This window comes from Panthera leo, chromosome B2, assembly GCF_018350215.1.
Source record: "Panthera leo isolate Ple1 chromosome B2, P.leo_Ple1_pat1.1, whole genome shotgun sequence".
NCBI classification, from domain to species: Eukaryota; Metazoa; Chordata; class Mammalia; order Carnivora; family Felidae; genus Panthera; species Panthera leo.
This window is the reverse complement of record NC_056683.1, coordinates 97,064,057-97,087,216: the sequence shown is the minus strand read 5'-3', so window position 1 is coordinate 97,087,216 and position 23,160 is coordinate 97,064,057. Positions and strand designations below refer to the sequence as shown.

The 23,160-nt window shown below is 38.2% G+C and overlaps 1 protein-coding gene and 1 non-coding gene across 5 annotated transcripts in view; one reads left to right on the top strand and one right to left on the bottom strand.

The window, feature by feature from the left end:
* Nucleotides 1-23,160, bottom strand: part of AFG1L (AFG1 like ATPase) — a 197,396-nt gene that overhangs the window by 132,953 nt on the left and 41,283 nt on the right. For all 4 annotated transcript variants that reach the window (XM_042939500.1, XM_042939501.1, XM_042939502.1 and 1 more), the window contains exon 4: nucleotides 8,097-8,148. In XM_042939500.1, the coding sequence (XP_042795434.1) occupies nucleotides 8,097-8,148 (52 nt within the window). The remainder of the gene's footprint in view (nucleotides 1-8,096; nucleotides 8,149-23,160) is intronic.
* LOC122220855 lies at nucleotides 8,922-9,059 on the top strand. Its single transcript, XR_006203022.1, has one exon. It is a non-coding gene; the product is annotated as a small nucleolar RNA SNORA70 (small nucleolar RNA).

The window sequence follows — 23,160 nt, the reverse complement described above, 5'->3', positions numbered from 1 at the left end:
ACAAAAAAGATGAAGGAAAAGGGAAATGGAGGGAAAGGGAGAGAGATCCCTAAAACATTATTTAAGATAGTAAATATAGATCTACCCTCAGTTCAATCAACTTAATTCATTCAACTTAATAATTATTATTAATTAATTATTCAACCGAATAATTAAACCAACCTTTAAATTCCTCCTCTGGTTCAGCTAACTCAACTGCCTTTTTTTCCCCGCTACAACTGAAAGAGTACTAAACAGTACAGACTCAAGAGGGGAAAGAAAAAAATAGATGATCAATGAGCAAAAAAAAATATGAGTATTCAAATGACACAAAAAATATAAATACATAGCTTTAAACATATTTTTAAAAGTTTAATTCTACCAGAAATAAAAAGGAATACAAATTAAAACACCAATTATACAACATTTTTATATTGGTGACAATGTAGGAAATCAAGCACTCCGATACACTTCTGGTGGTAGTATAAAACCAGCCCTCCTGGGGGCGCCTGGGTGACTCAGTCGGTTAAGACTCTAGGTTTCGGCTAGGGTCATGATCTCACAGTTGATGAGCTCGAGCCCCATGTTGGGCTCTGCGCTGACAGTGCAGAGCCTGCCTGGGATTCTCTCTTTCCCTCTCTCTGCCAGTTCCCCGCTTGCACATGTTCTCTCTCTCTCTCTCTCTCTCTCTCTCTCTCTCTCTCTCACACACACACACACACACAATAAATAAATAAAATTAAAATAAAACAAACAAAAAAATCCTTTCTGGAAGTCAGTTTGGCAGTATCCATCAAAAGATAAGTATTTAAAAATACTCAGAACCAAAATCAATAGTATAAGGAGATTTTTTTCCCCTAAATTACTTCAAAGCTCAGTCAAATCCCAATCAAACTCAACTTAGGGGGGCACCTGGTTGCTCAGTCAGATGAGCATCCGGCTTCAGCTCAGATCATGATCCTATGGTTTGTGAGTTCAAGCCCAGTATCGGGCTCTGTGCTGACAACTCAGAGCCTGGAGCCTGTTACTGATTCTGTGTCTCCCTCTGTCTCTGCTCCTCCCCTGCTCATGTTCTCTCTCTCTCTCTCTCTCTCTCTCAAAAATAAATAAACATTTAAAAAAATCAATTTAGGAGTAACTTGACAACATGATCCTAAAGTCAATCTCTTGGTAAAAAAAAAATAAAATAAAATAAACAAATGCCTATCAACAGGAAACTGGTTAAGTGAATTGTGAAATGTTCATATAATAAAATATTATACCCAGTAAAATGAATGAGGTAAATCTATATGTTCTGATATGGCATGATATCTAAGACCCATGATTAATTAGAAAAAAATAAAGCACTTAACATTTGAGTAAAACAAAACACCCACACTTTTAAAAATTCTGCTGAGCAGTTAATTTCTTTTAAAAAAATGTTCTAAAACAAGATAAGTAGCAAGTAATAGAGATGGGGGGGCAAAGACAGGAAGAAGAGAAACTACATAATACAAATATATTATGAAATTAGAGAAATTATATTTGAGTGGTACTGAATTTTTTAAAAAATCAACTAAACCAATTAAGCAGATCTAAGTATATATAAGAGTGTATATGAAAAAAATAGTAATTGCTAAAGACAAATGCTCAACCATTTGCAAAAAATAAAACTAGATCTCTACCATCACATTTCACACCAAAATTATTTCCAGATGAATCCAAGGTGCTAACAAATATGAAAGACCCAGCAGATAATATGTGTGAACATTTGTATCACCTTGGAGCAAGAAAAGCTTGGCAATGTGTACCAAGAAAATGAAAACATTTGAGAGACTATGTGAGAGTAACTGGTTCCAGACTTGCCATCCCAATGTAAACAACTAGAAAACGGGATGAAATACATGAAACTAATGTTTTCAGACACTGGAAAATAACAGTACAAGACTCTGATCCATGACGAAAGGAAAAAACAAGATGAGCCCTAGATCACTCCAGCTTTTGGCTTGGAGGCACCCTCCAGACTGCTGAACAGAACGGAGGAATCCAAGCAAAACACCCACGACTGGCTGAGATGGGTTAAGACAGATCAGAATTAGGAGTCCCACACAGGTGAAATTTGCAAGGCAAAGTGCCAGGGAAAAGGAAGCTATGAAAGAGCTCCAGAAATCAACATGAGGGTATTCTTGAGTCTTTGGCTGAATACTAGCTGCTCATGTGTAGAGTGATCCTCTACGATGTGAGGCAAAGAATGGCCACCAGGGAACTGTAAAATGAACAATTTCCAGAGATACTGAACTCATACGACTTGAATGAATGTCCAAAGAAATACGCTGAGAAAGAAAGAAAAAAAAAAAGGCCAATCTCCAAAGGTTACATACTATGCCATTTATGTAACATTTTTGAAATGTCAGAATCTTAGGAATGGAGAACAGATTCGTGGTTTCCAGGACTTAGAAACAATGGGTGACTAGGTATGGTTATAAAATTATGAGCAATACAAGGGACTCTTGCGGTGACAGAATGTGTAGTCCCTTGACTGTGGTGGTGGATACATGAACCACCAGGTGATAAATTATATAGAACTAAATACACACATACATAAATGAGTACAAGTAAAACAAGAAATTTGAATGAGATCAGTGAATTGTATCAATGTCATTCTGTTTGTGATGTTTATACTGTAGTCTTTGTAAAATGTTACCTTTGGAGAGAAATGAGTAACATTACACAGATACCTCCATTATTACTTCTTACTAGTATATGTGAATCTATTAATTATCTTAATAAAAATTTCAATTAAAAACACCTTCAAATAAATTAAGCTGGCATGTAAATAACTTAACCCCCTGCCAAAATAAAATTTAACATATAAAAACCATACAATCATCACACGTGAAAAAAACTCAACACACATTTATGATCAAATCTCTCAGTAAACTAGGAAAAGCAGCATACTTTCAAACACATAAAGGACAAAGACAAAAGAAACCTACAATGAAAAGATGCTCGATATCACTAATCATTTGAGAAATGCACGATGAGATACCACTTCACACTCATTGGGATGACTATTATTTTTTGAAGAAGAAAATAACAGGGCGCCTTAGTGACTCAGTTTGTGAGATTGAGCCCCGCATCCAGCTCCGCCCTGAGCATGGAGTCTGCTTAAGATTCTCTCTCTACCTCTCATCTGTCCCTCCCCCACTCATGCTTGCATTCTCTCATAAATAAATAAATAAATAAATAAATAAATAAATAAATAATAAAATTTATATGGAAATGCAAAAGCCATAGAATAGCCAAAACAATCTTAAAAAAGACAAAGTTGAAAGACTCTCACACTATACCACAGGGATGCACCAGCAAGATCCAGGTTGTAGAAAATCCTACCAGACAAATCGGTTTATATATGTATGTATGTAACATTATACATGCATTACATATGTTGCATATATATGAACAGCCTGAATTTTGCTGATGCATTTCAGTGGTATGATGTGAGACACACACACACTCACACACACACACACAGACTAAAGACTTAACAATATCACATTGAAAACAGAAACGTTTATGATATAATTAGAAATCTGAGTAACTGAATACTTAATGAAATTTAAAATGTTAATATGAAAATGGTATGGCTTATATATACTTAAACTTCTACTTATTTTGTATTTGTTCTCTTATTAATTTCTACCAATATCTATTTTTTTCTCTACTTCTAACAGAGACTAGTAAATATACCCAAGTAATTATTAACATTTGACTTTCCTCAGCACCAAAGAGTGTTTAGGGAGAATATCAGGAAAATGTTAAGTTCATGACACTAACAAAAAAAGGAAAGAAATGGTAGCAAAGATCTTTCTAAAATGTAAAATTCTTTAAATGTGTCTATGATAAGCACCATTAGATTTAGTATGGGTGGGCAAGAGCCTGTGTGTGGTAGAATTTCAGAGATGTTAAAAGAGATGTCTCTGCCCAGGGGGCACCTGGGTGTCTCAGTCGGTTGAGCGTCCGGCTTCGGCCCAGGTCATGATCTCGCAGTTGACGAGTTCGAGCCCCACGTCGGGCTCTGTGCTGATGGCTCTGAGCCTGGAGCCTGCCTCAGATTCTGTGTCTCTCTCTCTCTCTCCGCCCCTCCCCCGCTCATGCTCTCTCTGTCTCAAAAATAAATAAACATTAAAAAAAAAAAAAAGATTTGTCTGCCCAAAATTACCAACTGGCCAGCTGAATCACTACAGTTCTATTTCATATACTAAGTTTCATTGAAATTCTAACTCTCAGAAGACTCTCTTTAAATGCAAATGTTCTGGAACGGTAACCCATTAATCCAATGGAACCCATTAAAAACTTAAAAAGTAGTGGTGCCTGGTGGCTTAGTCAGTTAAGTGTCTCACCTCGGCTCAGGTCATGATCTTGTAGTTCATGGGTTCAAGCCCCACATCGAGCTCTGTGCTGACAGCTGGAGCCTGCTTCGGATTCTGTGTCTCCCTCTCTCTGCCCCTCTCCCACTTGTGCTGTGTGTGTGTGTGTGTGTGTGTGTGTGTGTGTGTGTGTGTGTGTGTGTCTCTCTCTCTCTCTCTAAAATAAATATTTAAAAATTTTAACAAAAAACTTAAAAAGTAGTTTAGAATAGTTTAGATTAAAAACAGCTTAGAAATAGTTCAGAAGTTTAGCTAGAAGGCTAGAAGATCCTGGAATAATATGAGTCCAACCAGGTAAGTTTAACTAGTAGAGGAGAAAGCTGTGTCTCATGGAAGATCCAGCATGAGAAATCCTAATGCCCAAAGAGATGAAACAGCAGGAAAAAACCCTAGAATGCCAACAGCTCAGAGCCTGAACCCTGATTCAGATTCTGTGTCTCCCTCTCTCTCTGTTCCTCCCCTACTTGCACTGTCTCTCTGTCTCTCAAAAATAAAGATTTAAAAAATTAAAAAAAATACTGCCTCTACAACCAGAATTATTTTTTCATAGAATAGAATAGAAAATATCAAAATGTACCACATGTAAGGGTAAGTTTTCTTTCATGAAACTATTTTTCAGGGTGTGTGTGTACATATGTGTGCACACACACACACACTCACATGTAGGTCAGAATGTAAAAATATTTTTTTACTGTAGGTTATGTTCAGAAAACATTTCTAGAGCCATCACAAGAGTCTGTAAGCTTTGGGTGAGCAAAGACTGTGTCTGCCTTTATTTACCACCACCATCTGCAGAAACAACACGGTGCCTGGCACACAGCAGACACTTGTCAAGTGAACGCAAGAATGAGGACAGATGTTGACAAAACGTGGGGAAGAAACCAACAATAAATTTTATCTACCTCACAATTTTGCTTTGGTCTCTGCAGTAGCCTAAATAGAACCTTGTATTTTTCTCAAGAGAAGATTCTTATAAAACCTAAAACCCTTTTAAGTTCTAACTTTCAAGCCTATATAGTTATGAAGCCAAAAAGGACTACTCAAGCGCTAGCCCCCCTTCCCCATGGTGCCCTTTTCACAGCCAATCTTCCTGCTAAAGGAGCTGGGGGTGGTGTCCTCCATCACTGCCCCAAGCCCAGAGTTTTGCTTCCCAACTCCTAATCCTAAAACCAGCCTGCCTTTTGACTGGTGAAATTATCAATGTGAAGCAGGTGAGGTTAAATCAGGAGGCAGCAGAAAAGGGACTGATAAACAAAAGCCTCCTTTGATTCTCTCCAAATGTACCAGGGAAATCAACAACCCGCCATCACCACTGCAGTCTGCTAGCCAGAGCTGAAACCCAAGAAAGCCAACTGCAGGGTAAGAATGAAGCCACAAAACACTCCTGGGGCGTCAGTTAAGCATCCAACTTCGGCTCAGGTCATGATCTCGCATTCGTGAGTTTGAGCCCCACATCCAGCTCTGTGCTGACAGCTCAGAGCCTGGAGCTTGCTTCCAAATCTGTGACTCCCTCTCTCTCTGCCCCTCTACCAGTCATACTCTGTCTCTCAAAAAATAAATAAATTTAACATTAATAAAACATTTATATAAATATAACATTTAACATATTTATAAAAAAATTTATTAAAAAAAAACACTCCTATTGCAGCTTTTGGCTTCGGCAGGAGATGTGCTAATAAGCATTTTATTAGTGAAAATGAATGAAAATTACTGAATCAAATCTACTGGGGCTCCCTGGATTGAGGATCCATCTGAGTCTGTCATCTCCACATGAGTAGAAAGAAGCATGCATGACAGAGCCTAGGGCAAGTGCAGAAATAAGGAAGGGAAGGGTGTGCTATGACACAGACCTCTCTTTGTCATGAGTCTCTCTGAAACTGAATACCTGTTTCCCAAGTCTAAAAAAAGGAAAATAGTAACAAAAAAGAGCTTGGGAGAGCATTCTGAGGCTATTCTCCCAGCCAGAGAACGCCCTCAAACTGAGAATTGACCTATCTTTTACTACCTGTTTTTGTAAGTATCCTAAACTAAACTGAGTATAGCCACCAAAATGTTCATCTTCCTTCCTATTTTAGAATTCCTTTCTCTTCCCCTCTCTACGCTATAAAGATGTTCTTAACCAAAGGTTGCCACACACCCAGCTCTGTGAACATCCCATGTTATCACATCTTCTCCAATTCCTTCAAGCACTCAGACGAATGACGCTTGTTATACCTCCCTTCAATTTGTTAGCATATGGCTGTATTTTCCAAACTAAAATCCAGTAACTTTTATAGGTTTTGGGGTTTTTTTTAAAAGCCCTTTTGCAGAAGTAGAAACAGTTGTGCTTTACTAACCATCTCCATTTATGGGTAAGTGGTTAAGGTAACAGGAGAAACAAAGATGTTGATTTTAGCAATGACTAAACGTGAAAGTGAAGGTATAGGAAGTAAATGTTCTCCAAAGAGGCAAAGAATAAGAGATGACCACAGAATGAGAACAGTACCCAAAGGTGTAGACACATAAAACTGTGGAATAAATTGCTTTGTAAATAAGCCTTTGGAATAAATTGCTTTCTAATTAAGAAATAAGCATATGCTATTCTTAAAAATACCAATTAGCCAATGAACTAAGAAAAAGAATAGCTTGGGGGCGCCTGGCTGGCCTGGTCAGAAGAGCGTACAACTCTTGATCTTGGGGCTGTGAGTTTAAGCCCCATGGTGAGTGTAGAGATCACTTTAAAATCTAAAAAAAAAACAAAAAACAAAAACAAAATAGAATAGCTTGAACTTCTTTGACATTTTCCAAATCTGTAAGCTCCAAGAACTTGATGAATCTTAAAGGACAATCTCTTACCATCCACTTGTTTATGAACTCACCGATTCTTTTTCTTAAACTTGCTAAATCTCTAAGTGTAGAGCAGGTATTTACAGGCATTCATAAACAAATGGGAAGAGGGAGGACCCAGAAAAGAACAGTTGGATCTTTAAGGCACCATAACTACTTAGTCAACTCCTAATACTTTTCTGGTCCTAAAATTCTTATTAAGATAAAAACTTTTGCTACCATTTCCTCATAGCACAAATTTGTTATGGCTGTAGGGGAGCCTGAGGTTTATCAGTTGAGGAGCAAACCGATTTTGCTATATGTAAATGTGCATTTTGAGTAAGCCAATAAAAAAAATGATTGATAAGCATTAAGACCAAATAAAATAAGAGCCACCTTTATGACATCAATAAATGTGGGTAAACAGGGAAAGGTTTAGGACCAGGAGAAAAGAACTTGTTTGAAGGAAACAGAAGCCAAACAACAGACAATTTCACCAAGAACAAGTCAGAAAAGAAGCAGACATTCATTGATTAGTTAAATCTAGAAGGTAAGCAATAGCTCATAAGGTTTCCATGAAAAGGTAAGTCTTTGTGCCCAGTATGTAGATGTGGGAGACCAAGGAAACATAACCACTCATCCATTAAGAATAGGGGTGCCTAGGAGCGCCTGGTGACTCAGTCGGTTAAGCATCCGACTTCAGCTCAGGTCACTTCTCTATGAAAAGTGAAAGTGAAAACTAAGATAGCTCCCACCTCTCCCCTATCCTCTCCTCCTGTTTTACTTTGCCCCATCCTATTCCCTACCTGGTGGCAGACTGAGGGATGGAAATGGAAATATCCCTGGGCTAAAGCTGGGAAATTTCCTGTTTGGACCACTCAAAACTTATTTTAGCACACTTACCAACATCTCCATAAACATACAGGCCCCTTGGAGGTTTGCTCCTTGAAAACAGCTGTAAATTAAGAACAAATTATAAATCTCTAACATGGAAATAATTAAATATCACCATATACACAGTGTTCCTAACTATAACATATAGGAGTAAAACAGGCTATTATACATAATGAGTACAAAAAACTTAATGTAAAAGCTATGAAGCCCAACTTCCATTTTAATGTAGGAGGCAAGAATCACAGCAGCCCAGGACAAGGGCTGAAGTCACACAACTGGAGTTTACATCCCTTACATCATTTAATAACTATGCCGTCTTCCCCAAGTGGGCTCCCCAAACAACGACAGCCTAGCTCATTCCCAGCTAGCAAGAGAGCAGAGGAATTTTTCTGGAGACACTAAATAGTCTACAGAAAAGAAAAAGCCCAAAGGTACTTATGTGTGGACTTTTCCCAAAGAAATACCTGGTCCCTATTAGATCACCTCACAACAGAGCACCACCAATCAACCACCCTCTTATGATGGAGCCTTCGATCGGCTTGTCAGTATCTGAAAAGATGCTAAAATGAATTGACAACCAAGAATCAATAGAAATGTGAAAAGAAAAATGCCCAAGATGAAAGCTGGAGACCAGAGCAAGAGTACAGAGAGGATAAAAACTCAGAGGAAACAGAGACTACCTAGACAGCAAAAGGAAACTTCAAAATAAAACTGGAATCAGTATAATTAATATGCTGGGGAAAATGAGAAAAGCTTTTAAAACTGTAAAGCAAGAACAAAATGCAATTTTTAAAAAGGAACATTAAGAATGAAATTTAAAACATGGTAGCAGATCTGCAGCCAATTAAGTAAGTAGGCTGTGCTCTTTCCCTGTGGGGGCTCAGTATGCAATGGCTGCGAACAGTAGCCTCCTTGGTAGTGTATGCAGCCTGGTGATTGTATGGGTTGCCCTAAGGGACCTTGGAGACAGCCCTTTCCAGTGGACATTGATGTACGACCTCACCCCATCTCCAATCTAGGCTCCACCTGTAACCAAGCTGCAAAACAAGGAACATGTGATTGACGCCCCACACAAGGCCAAGTTCAAGTTCTCTGGCTGACAGAAGATGTCCCATTTCTAAGAAATGGGAATTTACTAAGTTTAATGTGGATGAATTTGAATTCATGGTAGTAGGAAAACAGCTCATCCCAGATGGCTGTGGGGTCAAATACATCCCTAATTATGGCCTCTTGGAAAAATGGCAGGCTCTGCACTCATGAGAAACTTGGCACTATACCTTCCCTATTCATGACTACCAATAAACCCTACTGCCTGTCTAAAAAATAAATACATAAATACATAAGTACATAAATACATAAATAAATAAAATATGGTAGCAGAGGGGCACCTGGCTGGCCCAGGCAGTGGAGCATGTGACTCTTAATCTTGGGGTTGTAAATTCAAGCCCCATGTTGGGTGTAAAGATTACTTTAAAAATACAAAGTCTTTAGGGGTGCCTAGGTGGCTTAGTTGGTTAAGCTTCTGACTCTTGATTTGGACTCAGAATATGATTTCATGGTTCGTGAGATCGAGTCCTGTATCGGGCTCTGTGCTGACAGCTCCAGAGCCTGCTTGGGATTCTCTATCTCCCTCTTTTGCTCTCCCCCTCCACCACTCTCTCTCTCAAAATAAACAAACATTTGTTAAAAAATGAAAATACAATAAACAGCAACAATAATAAATGGAAAATATAAGATTACTGGATTAATTCACCAGGAGGTCCAATGTCTGGCCAAAAAAAAAAAAAAAAGGAATTCCAGAAAGGGAAAATAGAGGAGGAGGAGGAAGTTATCTAAGGAATAATACCAAGATTTTTCTCAGATCTGAAGGACTTCATTTCTAGATTTGGGAGGAAAGAGTAAGTGCCCAGCAGAGAGAGGGAAATAAAACCAATACCAAGTCATAACCCTGAAATTTTACACACCAGGGACAGAGGAAACATTCTACAAATGTCTGAGGTGGCCACTGGGGAGGGTGACAAAGGAGTAGGGTAACAAGTCACAAACAACAGATAAAGACTTGAATAAGATTTGAGGGGCAACGATTTCCAATCTAATCGACCCTAAGTATCCATCAAGTATGAAAATGGAAAATTGACATTCCATACATAGAAGGTCTATTTTTTTAACGTTTATTTATTTTTGAGAGAGAGAGACAGAGTGTGAGCGGGGAAGTGGCAGAGAAAGAGGGAGACACAGAATCTGAAGCAGCCTCCAGGCTCCAAGCTGTCAGCACAGAACCCGACGTAGGGCTCAAACTCACAAACCATCAGATCATGACCTGAGCCCAAGACAGACACTTAACTGATTGAGCCACCCAGGTGCCCCCATACATAGCGGGTCTTAATAATATCCCCCTAACAGAAATAGGAACTCCTAGGCTCCAGGAAAGACAAAGGATCCTGTGAAGGAAGCCCTGGTGGGATAGAGAGTTGCTCCAGAAGCAGAGACACAAGCGGATGAAGAAAGCAATCAAGTCCAGATCAAAACAGGAGGATGGAGGGCTCCAAGGAAGAAACAAAATGCAACTTCTCTTTGCCTGATACTACTGTCAACCCAAATAACCATACTAAATTTTGTTCCACTTAGAAAAGTAACCTTTGAACTCTGCAAATTTCTAGATACCTGAGCAAAAAACCAAAGTAAGCAAGAGCAGAGAGAATTCAGGAAGGGTAAAAGCGGAAAGAGGCAAAGGTTATGCCTCTTAGAACAAACCAGAGCAGTCAGGATTTTGGCTGAGAACATACTCAAAGGCTAGATACAATCTAGTACATAATGGCTGTTGTTTTTTAGTCTGTGAGTTCACTCCAACATGTCTCAGAAACTTCTCTTGCTTTCCTGCCCCTCTCAGCCTTCTCTACAAATCCAGCCCCTGACTCTAGCATGCCCCTTCCCTACCATTTAGGCAAAAGGACGTTCTTTGCTTTGATTTTGCCAGCTGACTGCATTCCCTGTGTTCCTCTGCACATTAACTCTCAATCTATTCTTAAATCTCAGCTGAAAACAGATTCCATTCCTGCCAAAACCTCTTAATTTGTTTTGTTTTAAGATCTTATACGAGCCATTCTTGTACACTGGTTATGCTATTTTCAACTTGCCAGAAAAAAGCATTATGCTCTTAAATAATTTTAGAACAGCTTCAAATTGGAAAGCTTACATAGAACTTCATAATCTCTAATTATAGTCTATGTATTAGAAATCTTTTGAAGGGCGCCTGGATGGCTCAGTCAATTAAGCAACAGACTCTTGATTTCCGCTCAGGTCATGATCTCATGGTTTGTGAGACAGAGCCCCCATCTGGCTCTGTGCTGACAGCATGGCGTTTGCTTAGGAGTCTCTTTCCCCACCCGCCTCTCCCTGCCCCTCCCCCATCTACCCTCTCTCTCAAAATAAATTTTAAAAAGTCTTTTGAAAGCAATGTTCTGTATTAGCTAACTCCAAGGGTCATAGCAATTCATAATTCTTCATAACACACTTTGCAGGAATAGTCTAGGGTCTCTAGTACTATCCACATGAGATCACCAATATATGCTAAATAAATGAAGTTCGAGGCAAAAACTAAAGATTGGGAGGAAAAGATGACACAGAGAGAACTCAATGCTGCCAAAAAAAAAAAACCAGCATTTGGTCCTATCTTCTGTTTTACCCACTCAAACTCAACATATTTTGGAAAAAAACATTTTGGCAAATGTTATATTACACTATATATTACATACATATTTTTAAATTATATAATATGTATTAAATATACATATTATATTATAATTATAACATGTTAGATACCATCTACCTAAACAAAATATACTCCAAGTATTTTCACTTTTCACTTTTTCAATTTTCTCCTAATATACTTTCAGTCATCCAAAAATTACTGAAATTATTTCAAGGGGTTTAAAAATCTATATATATTTTTAAGGTTTTTTTAAATTTGTATTCATTTTGACAGACAGAGAGCATGTGCACAGGGGAGGGGCAGAGAGAGAGGGAGAGGTAGAATCCCAAGCAGGCTCCTTACTGCCAGCACAGAGCCCAATGTGGGGCTTGAACCTACGAACCGGAAGATCATGACCTCAGCCCAAAGCAAAAGTCGGATGCTCAACCAACTAAGCCACCCAGGCACCCCTAAAAATCTATAGTTTGGGGCACCTGGATGGTTCAGTCAGTAGAGCGTGTGACTCTTGATCTTGGAGTTGTAAGTTCAGTTTGAGCCCCAAGTAGAGATAGGGTGTAGAGATTAGTTAAAATCTCAAAAAAAATAAATAAATAAAAAGATAAAAATCTGTATTTTAAGGGGAAAATCAGAATCAAATGGTGAACAGTAAGACTATTTAGAAGACTATAAAATGGGTCCTAAAGAAGTTTTAAAATTCCTTATTTATAGTAGTGAATTCACAGAAAGTAAGGTTCACAATTTTCTTCAAAACGACTTAGACAGAAACCCACATCATTTACATGCTCCTAATTTACATTTTCTCACAATTTACCCTATTTTTCAGTTCCATTAAATTTCCTTTATGATGCTTTAATTTTTTTAAGTTTATTTTGAGACCACAGCGTGAGTAGGGGAGGAGCGGGGCGGGGGGCGGGGGGGGGGGGGGTTGCAGAAACAGAGAGAGAAAGACAGAATCCCAAGCAGTGTGCATGCTCTCAGCACAGACTCTAAAGTGGTGCTCCAACCCATGAACCTTCAGATCATGACCTGACCTCAGACTCTTAACCGACCTAGCCACCCAAGCACCCCTATAGTGTTTTAATTTCTATCATTTGTTCTTAGGTCTCAGAAAACTCCACCCTGCTATCATTCTTAGGTGCTGATATTCTCCATTTGCTCCCCTCCCCTAACCATCTCCTCCCTCCAGCTCTGCACCCCAGGAGGCTAACCTTGCCGGCTGGCTGCTAGCTGGCGTTAGCCCCTGTGACATACTACTTGCAGGAGATGGAAGAGAGGGAAGAAAGAAAAATCAGACCATTCCTTCCTGTTTCCTCCTGGCTTCATTGCTATGTCTCTGGCAGAGCTGAATCCCTTCAGGACCACCAATCAGGCCCTCATGCCACATGCCTCCAGCCCACTCCAGGCTCCTCTCGTTTGCTGTCCATCTCCATCTCGTTTGCTGTCTTAGGCCTGATTAAGTCATGACTAAGTCATCTTGATTCAGTCTTTATTTGAAACATCTGTTGTGAACGGTTTCCTGCCAGGACTCTGATACGTGCCCTATCCTTTAAATGCATACACTTAACACTAAACAAAGCCCTGAAACTCTGAAGATGAACAAGTTTCATTAGTGACCAGTTGTAAGATTTGCTATGTTACTTATATCTTCAGAAATTCATAAAGCAGGCTGACGACACCTTCTCCACTGGGCTTTTGATAAATCTCCAATGACATTATATATAGACTGTGCAGATGGTAAGTTTAAAGATGATGTTGTGGGGGGCGCACCTGGGTGGCTCAGTCGGTTGAGCTCTGACTTCAATTCGGGTCATGATCTCACGGTTCATGAGTTTGAGCCCCGCACTGTGCTCTCCACTGACAGTGCAGGGCCTGCTTCGGATCCTCTCTCTCCCTCTCTCTCTGCCCCTCCCCTCCCTCCCTCCCTCTCTCTCTCAAAAATAAAATAAACATTAAATTTAAAAAAAATAAAAAATAGGGGCACCTGGATGGCTCAGTTGGTTAAGCATCCGACTTTGGCTCAGGCCATGATCTCATGCTTTGTGGGTTCGAGCCCCACGTCGGGCTCTGTGCTGCCAGCTCAGAGCCTGGAGCCTGCTTCAGAGTCTGTGTTTCCCTCTCCCTCTGTCCCTCCCCTTGCTCATGTTCTATCTCTCTCTGTCTCTCAAAAATAAATAAATGTTAACAAAAAAATTTTTTTTAATTAAAAATAAATAAAGATGATGTTGAAAGATAGTGGTAACCTATCATCTGCCTCTACTAAGCATAAAAGAGCAGAAGAATACTGGAAATGAGCCCCAAAGGGCTGGGTAAAAATGCTGGTTCTGCTACTTATTAGTTTTGTGACCCTGGATAAATAAGACTTATCAACTCAACAGCCTGCTGTTTCCTTATCTACTGAGTACAGGGCAGAGTACAGGGCGTTCCCACTAATTGCAAGGTCCATTCCCTCATGCTGAAGACTGCAAACTTTGTTTTACGGATTTCTGTTTCCATCAAAGCCTATACACGAAAAAAAAAAAAAAGAAAGAAAGAAAGAAAGAAACATCATATCATTTGAGACATCTCTAAGATCTGAACACCAATGTGCACTCAAGCTATTTTATATCTATGTAAACCCTATGTTCAACAAATAAAGAATATATTCAAGAACATGTAGCCCAATTTCAAATATAGTCAATATGCTAAGCCATAAAGGAAACCTCAATAAATTCCAAAGAATCACTTTAGTCCAACCATAATGAAATAAAATTAAAAATAAATGATGGAAGGATAGCTAAAAATAGAAAATCAACCTTCCCATCATGTTCACCCAGCCTTCGGAATATTGCTGAAACAGTCTGAAATCTCTTTAGAGTGCAGCTTCTCGCCAGTCCCTTCATATTGCCAGCAATTCCATTTCTCTGGTTAGTTCACTCTCTGTTTCTGCAGTGCTTCTCTGGAACCTTCTCAGCTCTCTTCAAGCCGAACTACACCTCCCCCATCACTTTCAGCAGATGTCTCCTACTTCTCCTTAGAGAGAAAACAGAAGGCATTGAGGTGGAACTCTTTCAACTTCCTATATGAAATTGCAATCCCACCCATATCGGCACCCATCCTTTCTTCTCTCCCTCCTGTGACAAAGTAAGAGGATTCCTCTTCCTATGCAACGTTCTCTCAATTTCTGGATCTCAGTCCTCACCCCCACCCCCACCACCTTTTCAGGAACCATGACCACCAAATTAAATGTTTCACTTCTCCTGTAATCCTTTTCATCAACATCTTTATAAAGGCCTTCCTGTGAATTCATTTTTACAATCTTTAAGTGTAATGTCTTACAAAGCAAGACATAAACCCAAAAAACTATAATGGAAAAGGCAGAAAGACTTAAAGCAGTGAAATTAACCATTTCTGCTTGGGGGAAAAAAAATGCTAACAGTAAAAGACAAGGAAAAAAATCTTGCAATATTTATTAGAAACAAGAATTTATTTCCTTAGTAAACAGAGTTTTTATAAATCAGTAAGAAAAACACATACAAATGGCTTAAACATTTGAAAGAGTACTTCTCATTCACAATAAAAGTGGTGTGATTTAACATAACAATGAAATATTGCCATGACAAAAATCTAGAAGTCTGAGAGAATACAGTGTTGTCAAAGATGTAGGGAGACAGGCAGGCTCATAAACTGGTAAGAATATGAACTGCTATAATCTTTTTTTTTTTCATAGCACAGTGAATTTTAACGTACTCCCCTTTGGGGAGGTCACACTGCACACTTTTGGAGGCACCCCATAGATGTCCAGCTTTCCATTTCTGGGCATTTATCCAAAGGAAATGAAAACACTAACTCAGAAAGATATCTGCACCTCCATGTTCACTGTGGCACTATTTGCATGTGCCAAGACATGACAACAACCTAAGGGTATATGAATCGATGAACAGATAAAGAAAATGTGGTGTATATTTACAATGGGATATTAGGCATAAAAAAAGAAGGAAATCTTGCCATTTGTGACAACATGAATGGACACTGAGGGCATTAAGCTAAGTGAAATAAATCAAGCAGAAAAAGACATGTACTGGGGTGCCTGGCTGGCCCAGTCGGAGGAGTATGCAAGTCTTGATCCTGGGATTGTGAGTTTGAGCCCCATGTTGGGTTTAGAGATTCCTTAAAATAAATAAACTTAGGGGCGCCTGGGTGGCTCAGTCAGTTGAGTATCCGACTTCGGCTCGGGTTGTGATCTTGCAGTTCATGAGTTCAAGCCCATCGTTGGGCTTGCTGCTTTCAGTGCATAGCCTGCTTCTGATCTTCTGTCCCCCTCTTCCTCTGTCCCTCCCCTGCTCACATGCTGTCTCTCAAAAAATAAAGAAAACATTAAAAATATTTAAAAATAAACTTCAAAAAAATAAAAGAAAAAGATATATATTGAATGATACCACTTATCTGTGGAATCTAAAAAACAAAACAAAACAAAACAAAAAATCTCACAGAACTCTCTAGTCACAGAGCATTCTTAAGTTTAGGAGACCTGCTGTAATAACTTAAATCAAAAGGGAGGATTAGGAAAAGCAGGTGTTAAAAGAGTGTCATTAAAATTTTTCAAAACAATACAGCTAAACTGCCAACTGTCCAATGAAAAATGTGCTGATAGCACCAATGTTTGGGGTCCTGCCTGTGATGTACTCCAAACTGCTAAATTCAGTAGAAATTTATGTTTTAAAGTTTATATACAGTATATAAAAGCCCATTTACACCCATAGAATCTTTTGAACATGGGGCTTACATTGTAAGAAGTAAATATCCAATCATTATTCTACCAAAATTTTATGAGACATAATCAAATTCAAAGTGTGAATCCAAACACACACAGAGTTAAAAGGATATTTAGGGGACAACTGAAGAAATTTTAACATGGGCTTCATATTTAGGGTTACCAGAGAAAATACAGGATGGCCAGTTAAATATGAGTTTCAGATTAACATCAAATATTTTTTTAGTATATATTATGTCCCAAATATTACAAGAGACATACATACACTAAAGAAGTATTATTTATCTGAAATTTACATTTAACCAGACATCCTGTATTTTTATTTGCTAAATCAGGCAACCCTATTTTAGATAATACTATTATACCAGTGTTAAATTTCTTGGGTATGATACTGGTAATATAGTTATTCAGGAGAATATCCTTGTTAGGAAATACATAATGATGTTTTTAAGGGTCAAGGGTTATTATGTTGCATCTTTCAGGTAATTAAAGAAAAAACAAAAAGAAAAAAACATATAATTTAGAGAGAAAAAAACAAACGTGGCAAATTGTTAACATTCATAGACTTAAGTATTGTTGAAAATTTTTGTAATGGTTACTTATTTTTAAGAGAGAGAGAGAGAGAGAGCATGAGTGGGGTAGGGGCAGAGAGAAGTAGGTACAGAGGATCCAAAGTGGAATAGAGGATCTGAGCAGGCTCTGTGCTGACAGCAGAGAGCCCGATGTGGGGCTCAAACCCGTGAACAGAACTGTGAGATCATGATCTGAGCCCAAGTTGGATGCTTAACCGAGACACCCAGGTGCTCCAAAATTTTTCAAAATAAAAAGCTGGGGAAAAAAATGTGGTAACTAATAACTAAATTGTTTTTACTCCCCGCCCCCCCCCCCCTTTGGTGAAATGCTTTTACTTTTGAATTCAGTCTAAAATTATTCCAAAAGTATCTGCATATTTACATTTTAGACAACTGCTTTCAAAACTGTTACCAAAACCATTCCTTTAACTGCGGCAAAGTAAACATTTGTTTTCCTCATTCTGAATATTTTGATTTAATCATTTTAACTTATGTTTTGTTCCTTATGTTAAAAATTCTAGCATTAAAAAGTAATCCGAGGTGATTTTCACCAAAGTTATAAATTGAAATAGCATGTCCTCCACCTTTCCGGGTTACTCCCCACCTGCTACTCCAGCATAATTTCCATTAGGACAATTAGATAATAAGGGTGGTGCTTTAAAATAAAAAGGGTTGTTTTCAATTTGTTTAAAATGCAGGAATACTACTTTTCCTGTTTCTCCCCACTCCCCTCATCATTCCATTATTATCTCCAAAAATGATAGAATCAGAGACAATGATTCCAGCTGGAATGCTGGGCATAATTACATCTTTTAAAAACTAGCATTATATCATTCTCAACATAGACCACTTTCTGATAAAAGTAGATCACTTCAGGTTTCTAAGGAGATCTTTAAAAACTAAAAGAATGAACTATATGTTAGCACCCATAAAGGCTCTTTAAATGAAAATCTTTTTTAAAATGCCTTCAGTTGAATTGCAGAAGAACCCTCCTAACCTAAAGTACACCAATTTGTTCAGTTTACTCCTATAATTAAGCCTATTTATGTACCTAAATAGCAAGTATGTATGGGGGGGCGGGGAGGGGGGTGAGCTTAAACCTCTAGAACAACTAGGATAAGAAATGGCTCTATTTTTTATTATAACATAGTTTGAGGATGCAAATGACTTTTTAATGCCTCATGCATTCAAGCAACAAGCATTTTTAAGTGTCTACATGTGCCACTGGGAAACAAATGACGGCAGGTAATTTCTTCAGCAAATCTACACTGTCCGCTCACTCCTAACTGGTACTCTGATTCTAACTGGCTTAGACAAAGCTATACTAGGTGTGATCTATTCCGGTCCACTACTAGTTCAGAGGGATATCCAAGACACAAGCATAATTCTCAAACCAACCTGGAATTCATTTAAAAAAAAAAAAAATGTGAAAAATATCCCTTGGTCTGAATATCCCTGGTTGAAGTTCTGAATTTGAAGAATTAAAGTGACCTTCCAGGCTTCTCCTGGATTATCAAAAACTGATGCTAAGGAGGGAATGAGAATACAAACACATCCACAGAGACACATATGGATATAGAAACTCACAGAGACACCAACACTCACACAGACACATGGATAGACTGATAGCCTATCATTCAGAATTATCAGAGAATTGACAATCAGAGAATTGTCTTCTGAATCTTCAATGATGGCTTTGTCATTCATTTTTCATTTATTCTGCAAACAAGGATTAAGGACTGAGCACCTACTTTGTGCCAGGCAGTGAGCTAGGCTCTGCAGACCCAGAAGATTCAGAAAACAAAGTATTTACTAAAGGAATATGTGGTCACCAGGTGGGCAATATGAGAGGTGCTAAACAAAAGAAGATGAGATGTAGCACTGGCAGACTCCAAGGCAAGAGAAGGTCCTAGTCTTGCCCAAGGTGCTTCAAATAGTTTGTCACAGCTGGTGCTTTAATGGCAGAGAATTAAAACAGATGAGGCTGGCTAGAAGCAGGGACCAGGTTCTCAAGGACCCTGTAGAACACACTAATGTGTCTGTACTTTTCCCCAAGGGCATCAAGAACCCTAAATGGGAGAATGGTATAATCAGATTATGTGTTAGAAATATTGTTCTTGAATGACTAAAGAAGATGTGGTATATATATACAATGGAATATTACTCAGCAATCAAAAAGAATGAAATCTTGCCATTTGCAACAATGCGGATGGAACTAGAGTGTATTATGCTAAGCAAAATTAGTCAAAGAAAGACATCATATGATTTCACTTATATGTAGAATTTAAGAAACAAAAAGGTGAACATAGGGGAAGGGAAGTAAAAATAATATAAAAACAGAGAGGGAGACAAACCATAAGAGACTCTTAAATACACAGAACAAACTGAGGGTTGCTGGTGGGGTGTTTAGTGAGGGGATGGGCTAACTGGGCAATGGCCATTAAGGAGGGCACTTGTTGGGATGAGCACTGAGTGTTATATGTGAGTGATGAATCACTAAATTCTATTCCTGAAAACATTATTACACTATATGTTAACTAACTTGGATTTAAAGTTAAAAAAAAAAAAAAAGAAAAGAAAAAAAAAAAAGCAAGAAAACACTTGGCTCATTATTTCCCCAGTACTTGAAATGGGCACATTATTTGAAAAAGACAAAACATTACCAAACATAAGATAAGATTAAATCAACATTAAATGAACACATAACTACAGGGGTGCATGGGTGGCTCAGTCAGTTAAGCGTCTGACTTCGGCTCAGGTCATGATCTTGTGGTTCATGGGTTTGAGCCCCCCATCGGGCTCTGCGCTGACTGCTCAGAGCCTGGAGTCTGCTTCAGATTCTGTGCCTCCCTCTCTCTCTGCCCTGCCCCCATTTGCTCTCTCTCTCTCTCTCTCAAAAATAAACATTAAAAAAATAAATAAAAATGAATACCTAACTACATATATAGAACTCAGAAACATGTGGCACTCATGAAAAAGATTTAAACCAAGACAATTCAGCTTATGGAACTTCAGAAAGAGAAAAAAATTTCCATTGCTAAAAAGTCTATAGTACTTTCTAGGCCTTTCTGAGCTATGTGCTAATAGTTCCCCTTCTTTAGTCTATTTGTAAGAAGCAAATGATGAAACAGTAGAGTCTAAAATTACATCATCAAGTTGTAATTTCCCCAAAATGATTTTTAAATTGTATTTTTAAAGTTTCTTCTAATGTTTATTTATTTTTGAGAGACAGAGACAGAGCATGAGCGGGGGAGGGGTAGAGAGAGAGGGAGACCCAGAATCTGAAGCAGACTCCAGGCTCTCAGCTGTCAACACAGAGCCCAACACAGGGCTCCAACCCACGAATCGTGAAATCATGACCTGAACCAAAGTCGGATGCTCAACCGACCAAGCCACCCAGGTGCCCCTAAAAATGATTTTAAGAAATCTGTTGAAATATCTAACAAATACACTTAAAATATTTTTACTATAGAATATAATAAATAGGATAAATTGGATAAAATATTGAATAGCTAGTTACCTACCACCCAACTTTTTCAAATCTTTATATTTTAACATATTTATCCCAAAATTTAAGATAAAATATCAGACACAACTGAAGCCTCCCTTTGTATCCTATTTCCTCAGAGAAAACATCCCCATGTTACGCAACATTCCATTTTAGAAATACATTCTGATTTATTTATCCAGTTTTGTGGCATCTGCTAGTTATCCCCACAAGACAGACTCTTCATCCATTTTTCTACTGAGGTGTTTTTTCTTCTGTTTTTGATAGTTCTTTATGCAATCTAGATAATAATCCACAATCAATTATTTTTAATGCAAGTATTTTCTCCCAGTCTGTGTTCTGCCTTTTCACCTTTTCTATGTCACTTTTTCTCAGCTAAAAGTTTTAAATTTTAGTATAGTCAAATGTATCCATCTTTATCTTCATAATTTAGGTTTTCCTATCTTATATAGGAAATTTTTACTATTCCCAGGTTCATAAAGATATTCCTTTATATTTTCTTCAAGAAGTTTAAGACATTAATTCTATGTAATTTATGTTTATATTTAAAGAAAAAGATACCTAATTTTATTTTACTTTTCACATAATCAATTTTCTCAGCCTCTCATCCATATTTATTGACTAGACCATCTTTTTCCCCACTGATTTTCAGTGCCAAGTCAATAGCACATCAAGTTTTCATTCAAGTTCTGAACTTTCTATTTTGTTCCATTTGTCTGTCTAATGGAACACTGAATGGTTCTGTTGACTAGAGGCAGGTATATATAAAGAGAGGTAATGGGAAATTAGACTGAAAAGCTAGACTAAGTACAGTTTAAGTAGAATTGTGAATATAATGAGTGGTCTCCCACCAGACATCAAATCTGCTCAGGTAGCGCTCATTTAGAGCAGGAGTCAGCAAGTTATGACCTGTGGGCTAAACTCAGCCTGACGCCTGTTTTTGTAAATAAGTATTGTTGAAGTACATTTATTTATGTATTTCTGTGGCTGCTTTGACTACAACAGAGCCGAGTAATTGGGAGAGAGGTCATACGGTTCCCAAAGCCTAAAATATTTGCCAAATAAGTAAATAAATAAATAATTGCCAACCTGTGATCTAGAGATCTGACTATAATCTCAGCATAGATTCCACAGTACTGATTCCTCTTTATGGCCTATGTAATTTTGCTTCCATAACCAAAGTAGTCAGCTTTGGTTGATAAAGACAGAAAGCATTGCAATCATCAACATTATGAAGTAGGGCTATATCCCTTCCTTTAAATTCATTTCAAGGGACTTATTAAAGATATTCTCATCTATGTTGATGGCTTAGAAATTTCACCTTAGAAAATAAAACTGAATGCACTGGTTAATTATTCTGTAGATGGAAACAGCCCTATTACACTCTGTTTCTCAAATTTCAGATTTTAAATGAGTCTGGGATATGTTAGTTCTCAATAAACAATGTGGTCTGACTCCTGATCTTACTTCTTACAGACAATACCAACATTGGGTTAGGACATAATTTTGCTACAGCTTTCAGAAAATTTGATACAAGAAACATTCATTCAAAAATTATTCCTGGGGCACCTGGGTGGCTCAATCGGTTGACCATCTGACTTCGGCTCAGGTCACAATCTTGCAGTTCGTGGGTTCAAGCCCCACACTGGGCTCTGTGCTGACAGCTGGGAGCCTGGAGCCTGCTTTGGATTCTGTGTCTCCCTCTCTCTCTCCACCACTTGCACCCTGTATCTCTCTGTCTCTCAAAAATAAATAAAAATGTTACATATTTTTTAAAAAGTAAAAAAATAAAAATATTCCTGGTCTTCAATAAAGCTGTATATAGCTACAGATGTTGCCCATTTGTATTCAATGTTGTTTATGGTTTTCTAATAAATGAAGGGATCAGAGAAAATTTAACCAAATCATGCTGCTCAACCCATTTTACCTATAGGAAATGCTGGTTCTAAGAAGAATGGAGAGAATAAGTATTCACTCCCTTAGGTGGAAGAGAGAAGGGAAGAACTGAGGAAAAGCAGCAAATAGCCTAGTCTTGGATTCAGACAAGTAGGGCTCCCACATCCCCTACGAGGAAAGGCTACAGCCCAGCATTCCAGGTATCCTGCTCATAGCCTCCAAGTACTAGAAGCCAGAACAAGAAAAGCATCAAGACCTGAGATTAGCTGGCTTTCAAGACAGGACAGGTCTTTTCTACGCAATCTATGCATTGTTCTTAGGAGGGTAAGAACAAGTATCCAAATAAAAGATGATAGGATGTAAGAGGAAGTTGAAATAATTTCTCATTAGGGAAAAGCTGAAAATTATTTTGTAGAGAGCAGGAGGAAAAGGAAAGGAATACCGTGCCTTCCACTCCTATTCCCAGGTCTCTTAGGCTATGATGTCGCCTCCCAAGAGATGAAAAAACCTGGCTGCCTGTATACCCCTGATTAATGGAAACAGAGATGTTCACAGTAGCTCCACACTCTATTTAATTCTCTCCCTCCCTGACTCTAGAAATGCTTGATTTGGCTGTGTAAAAGTAATTCTAATTA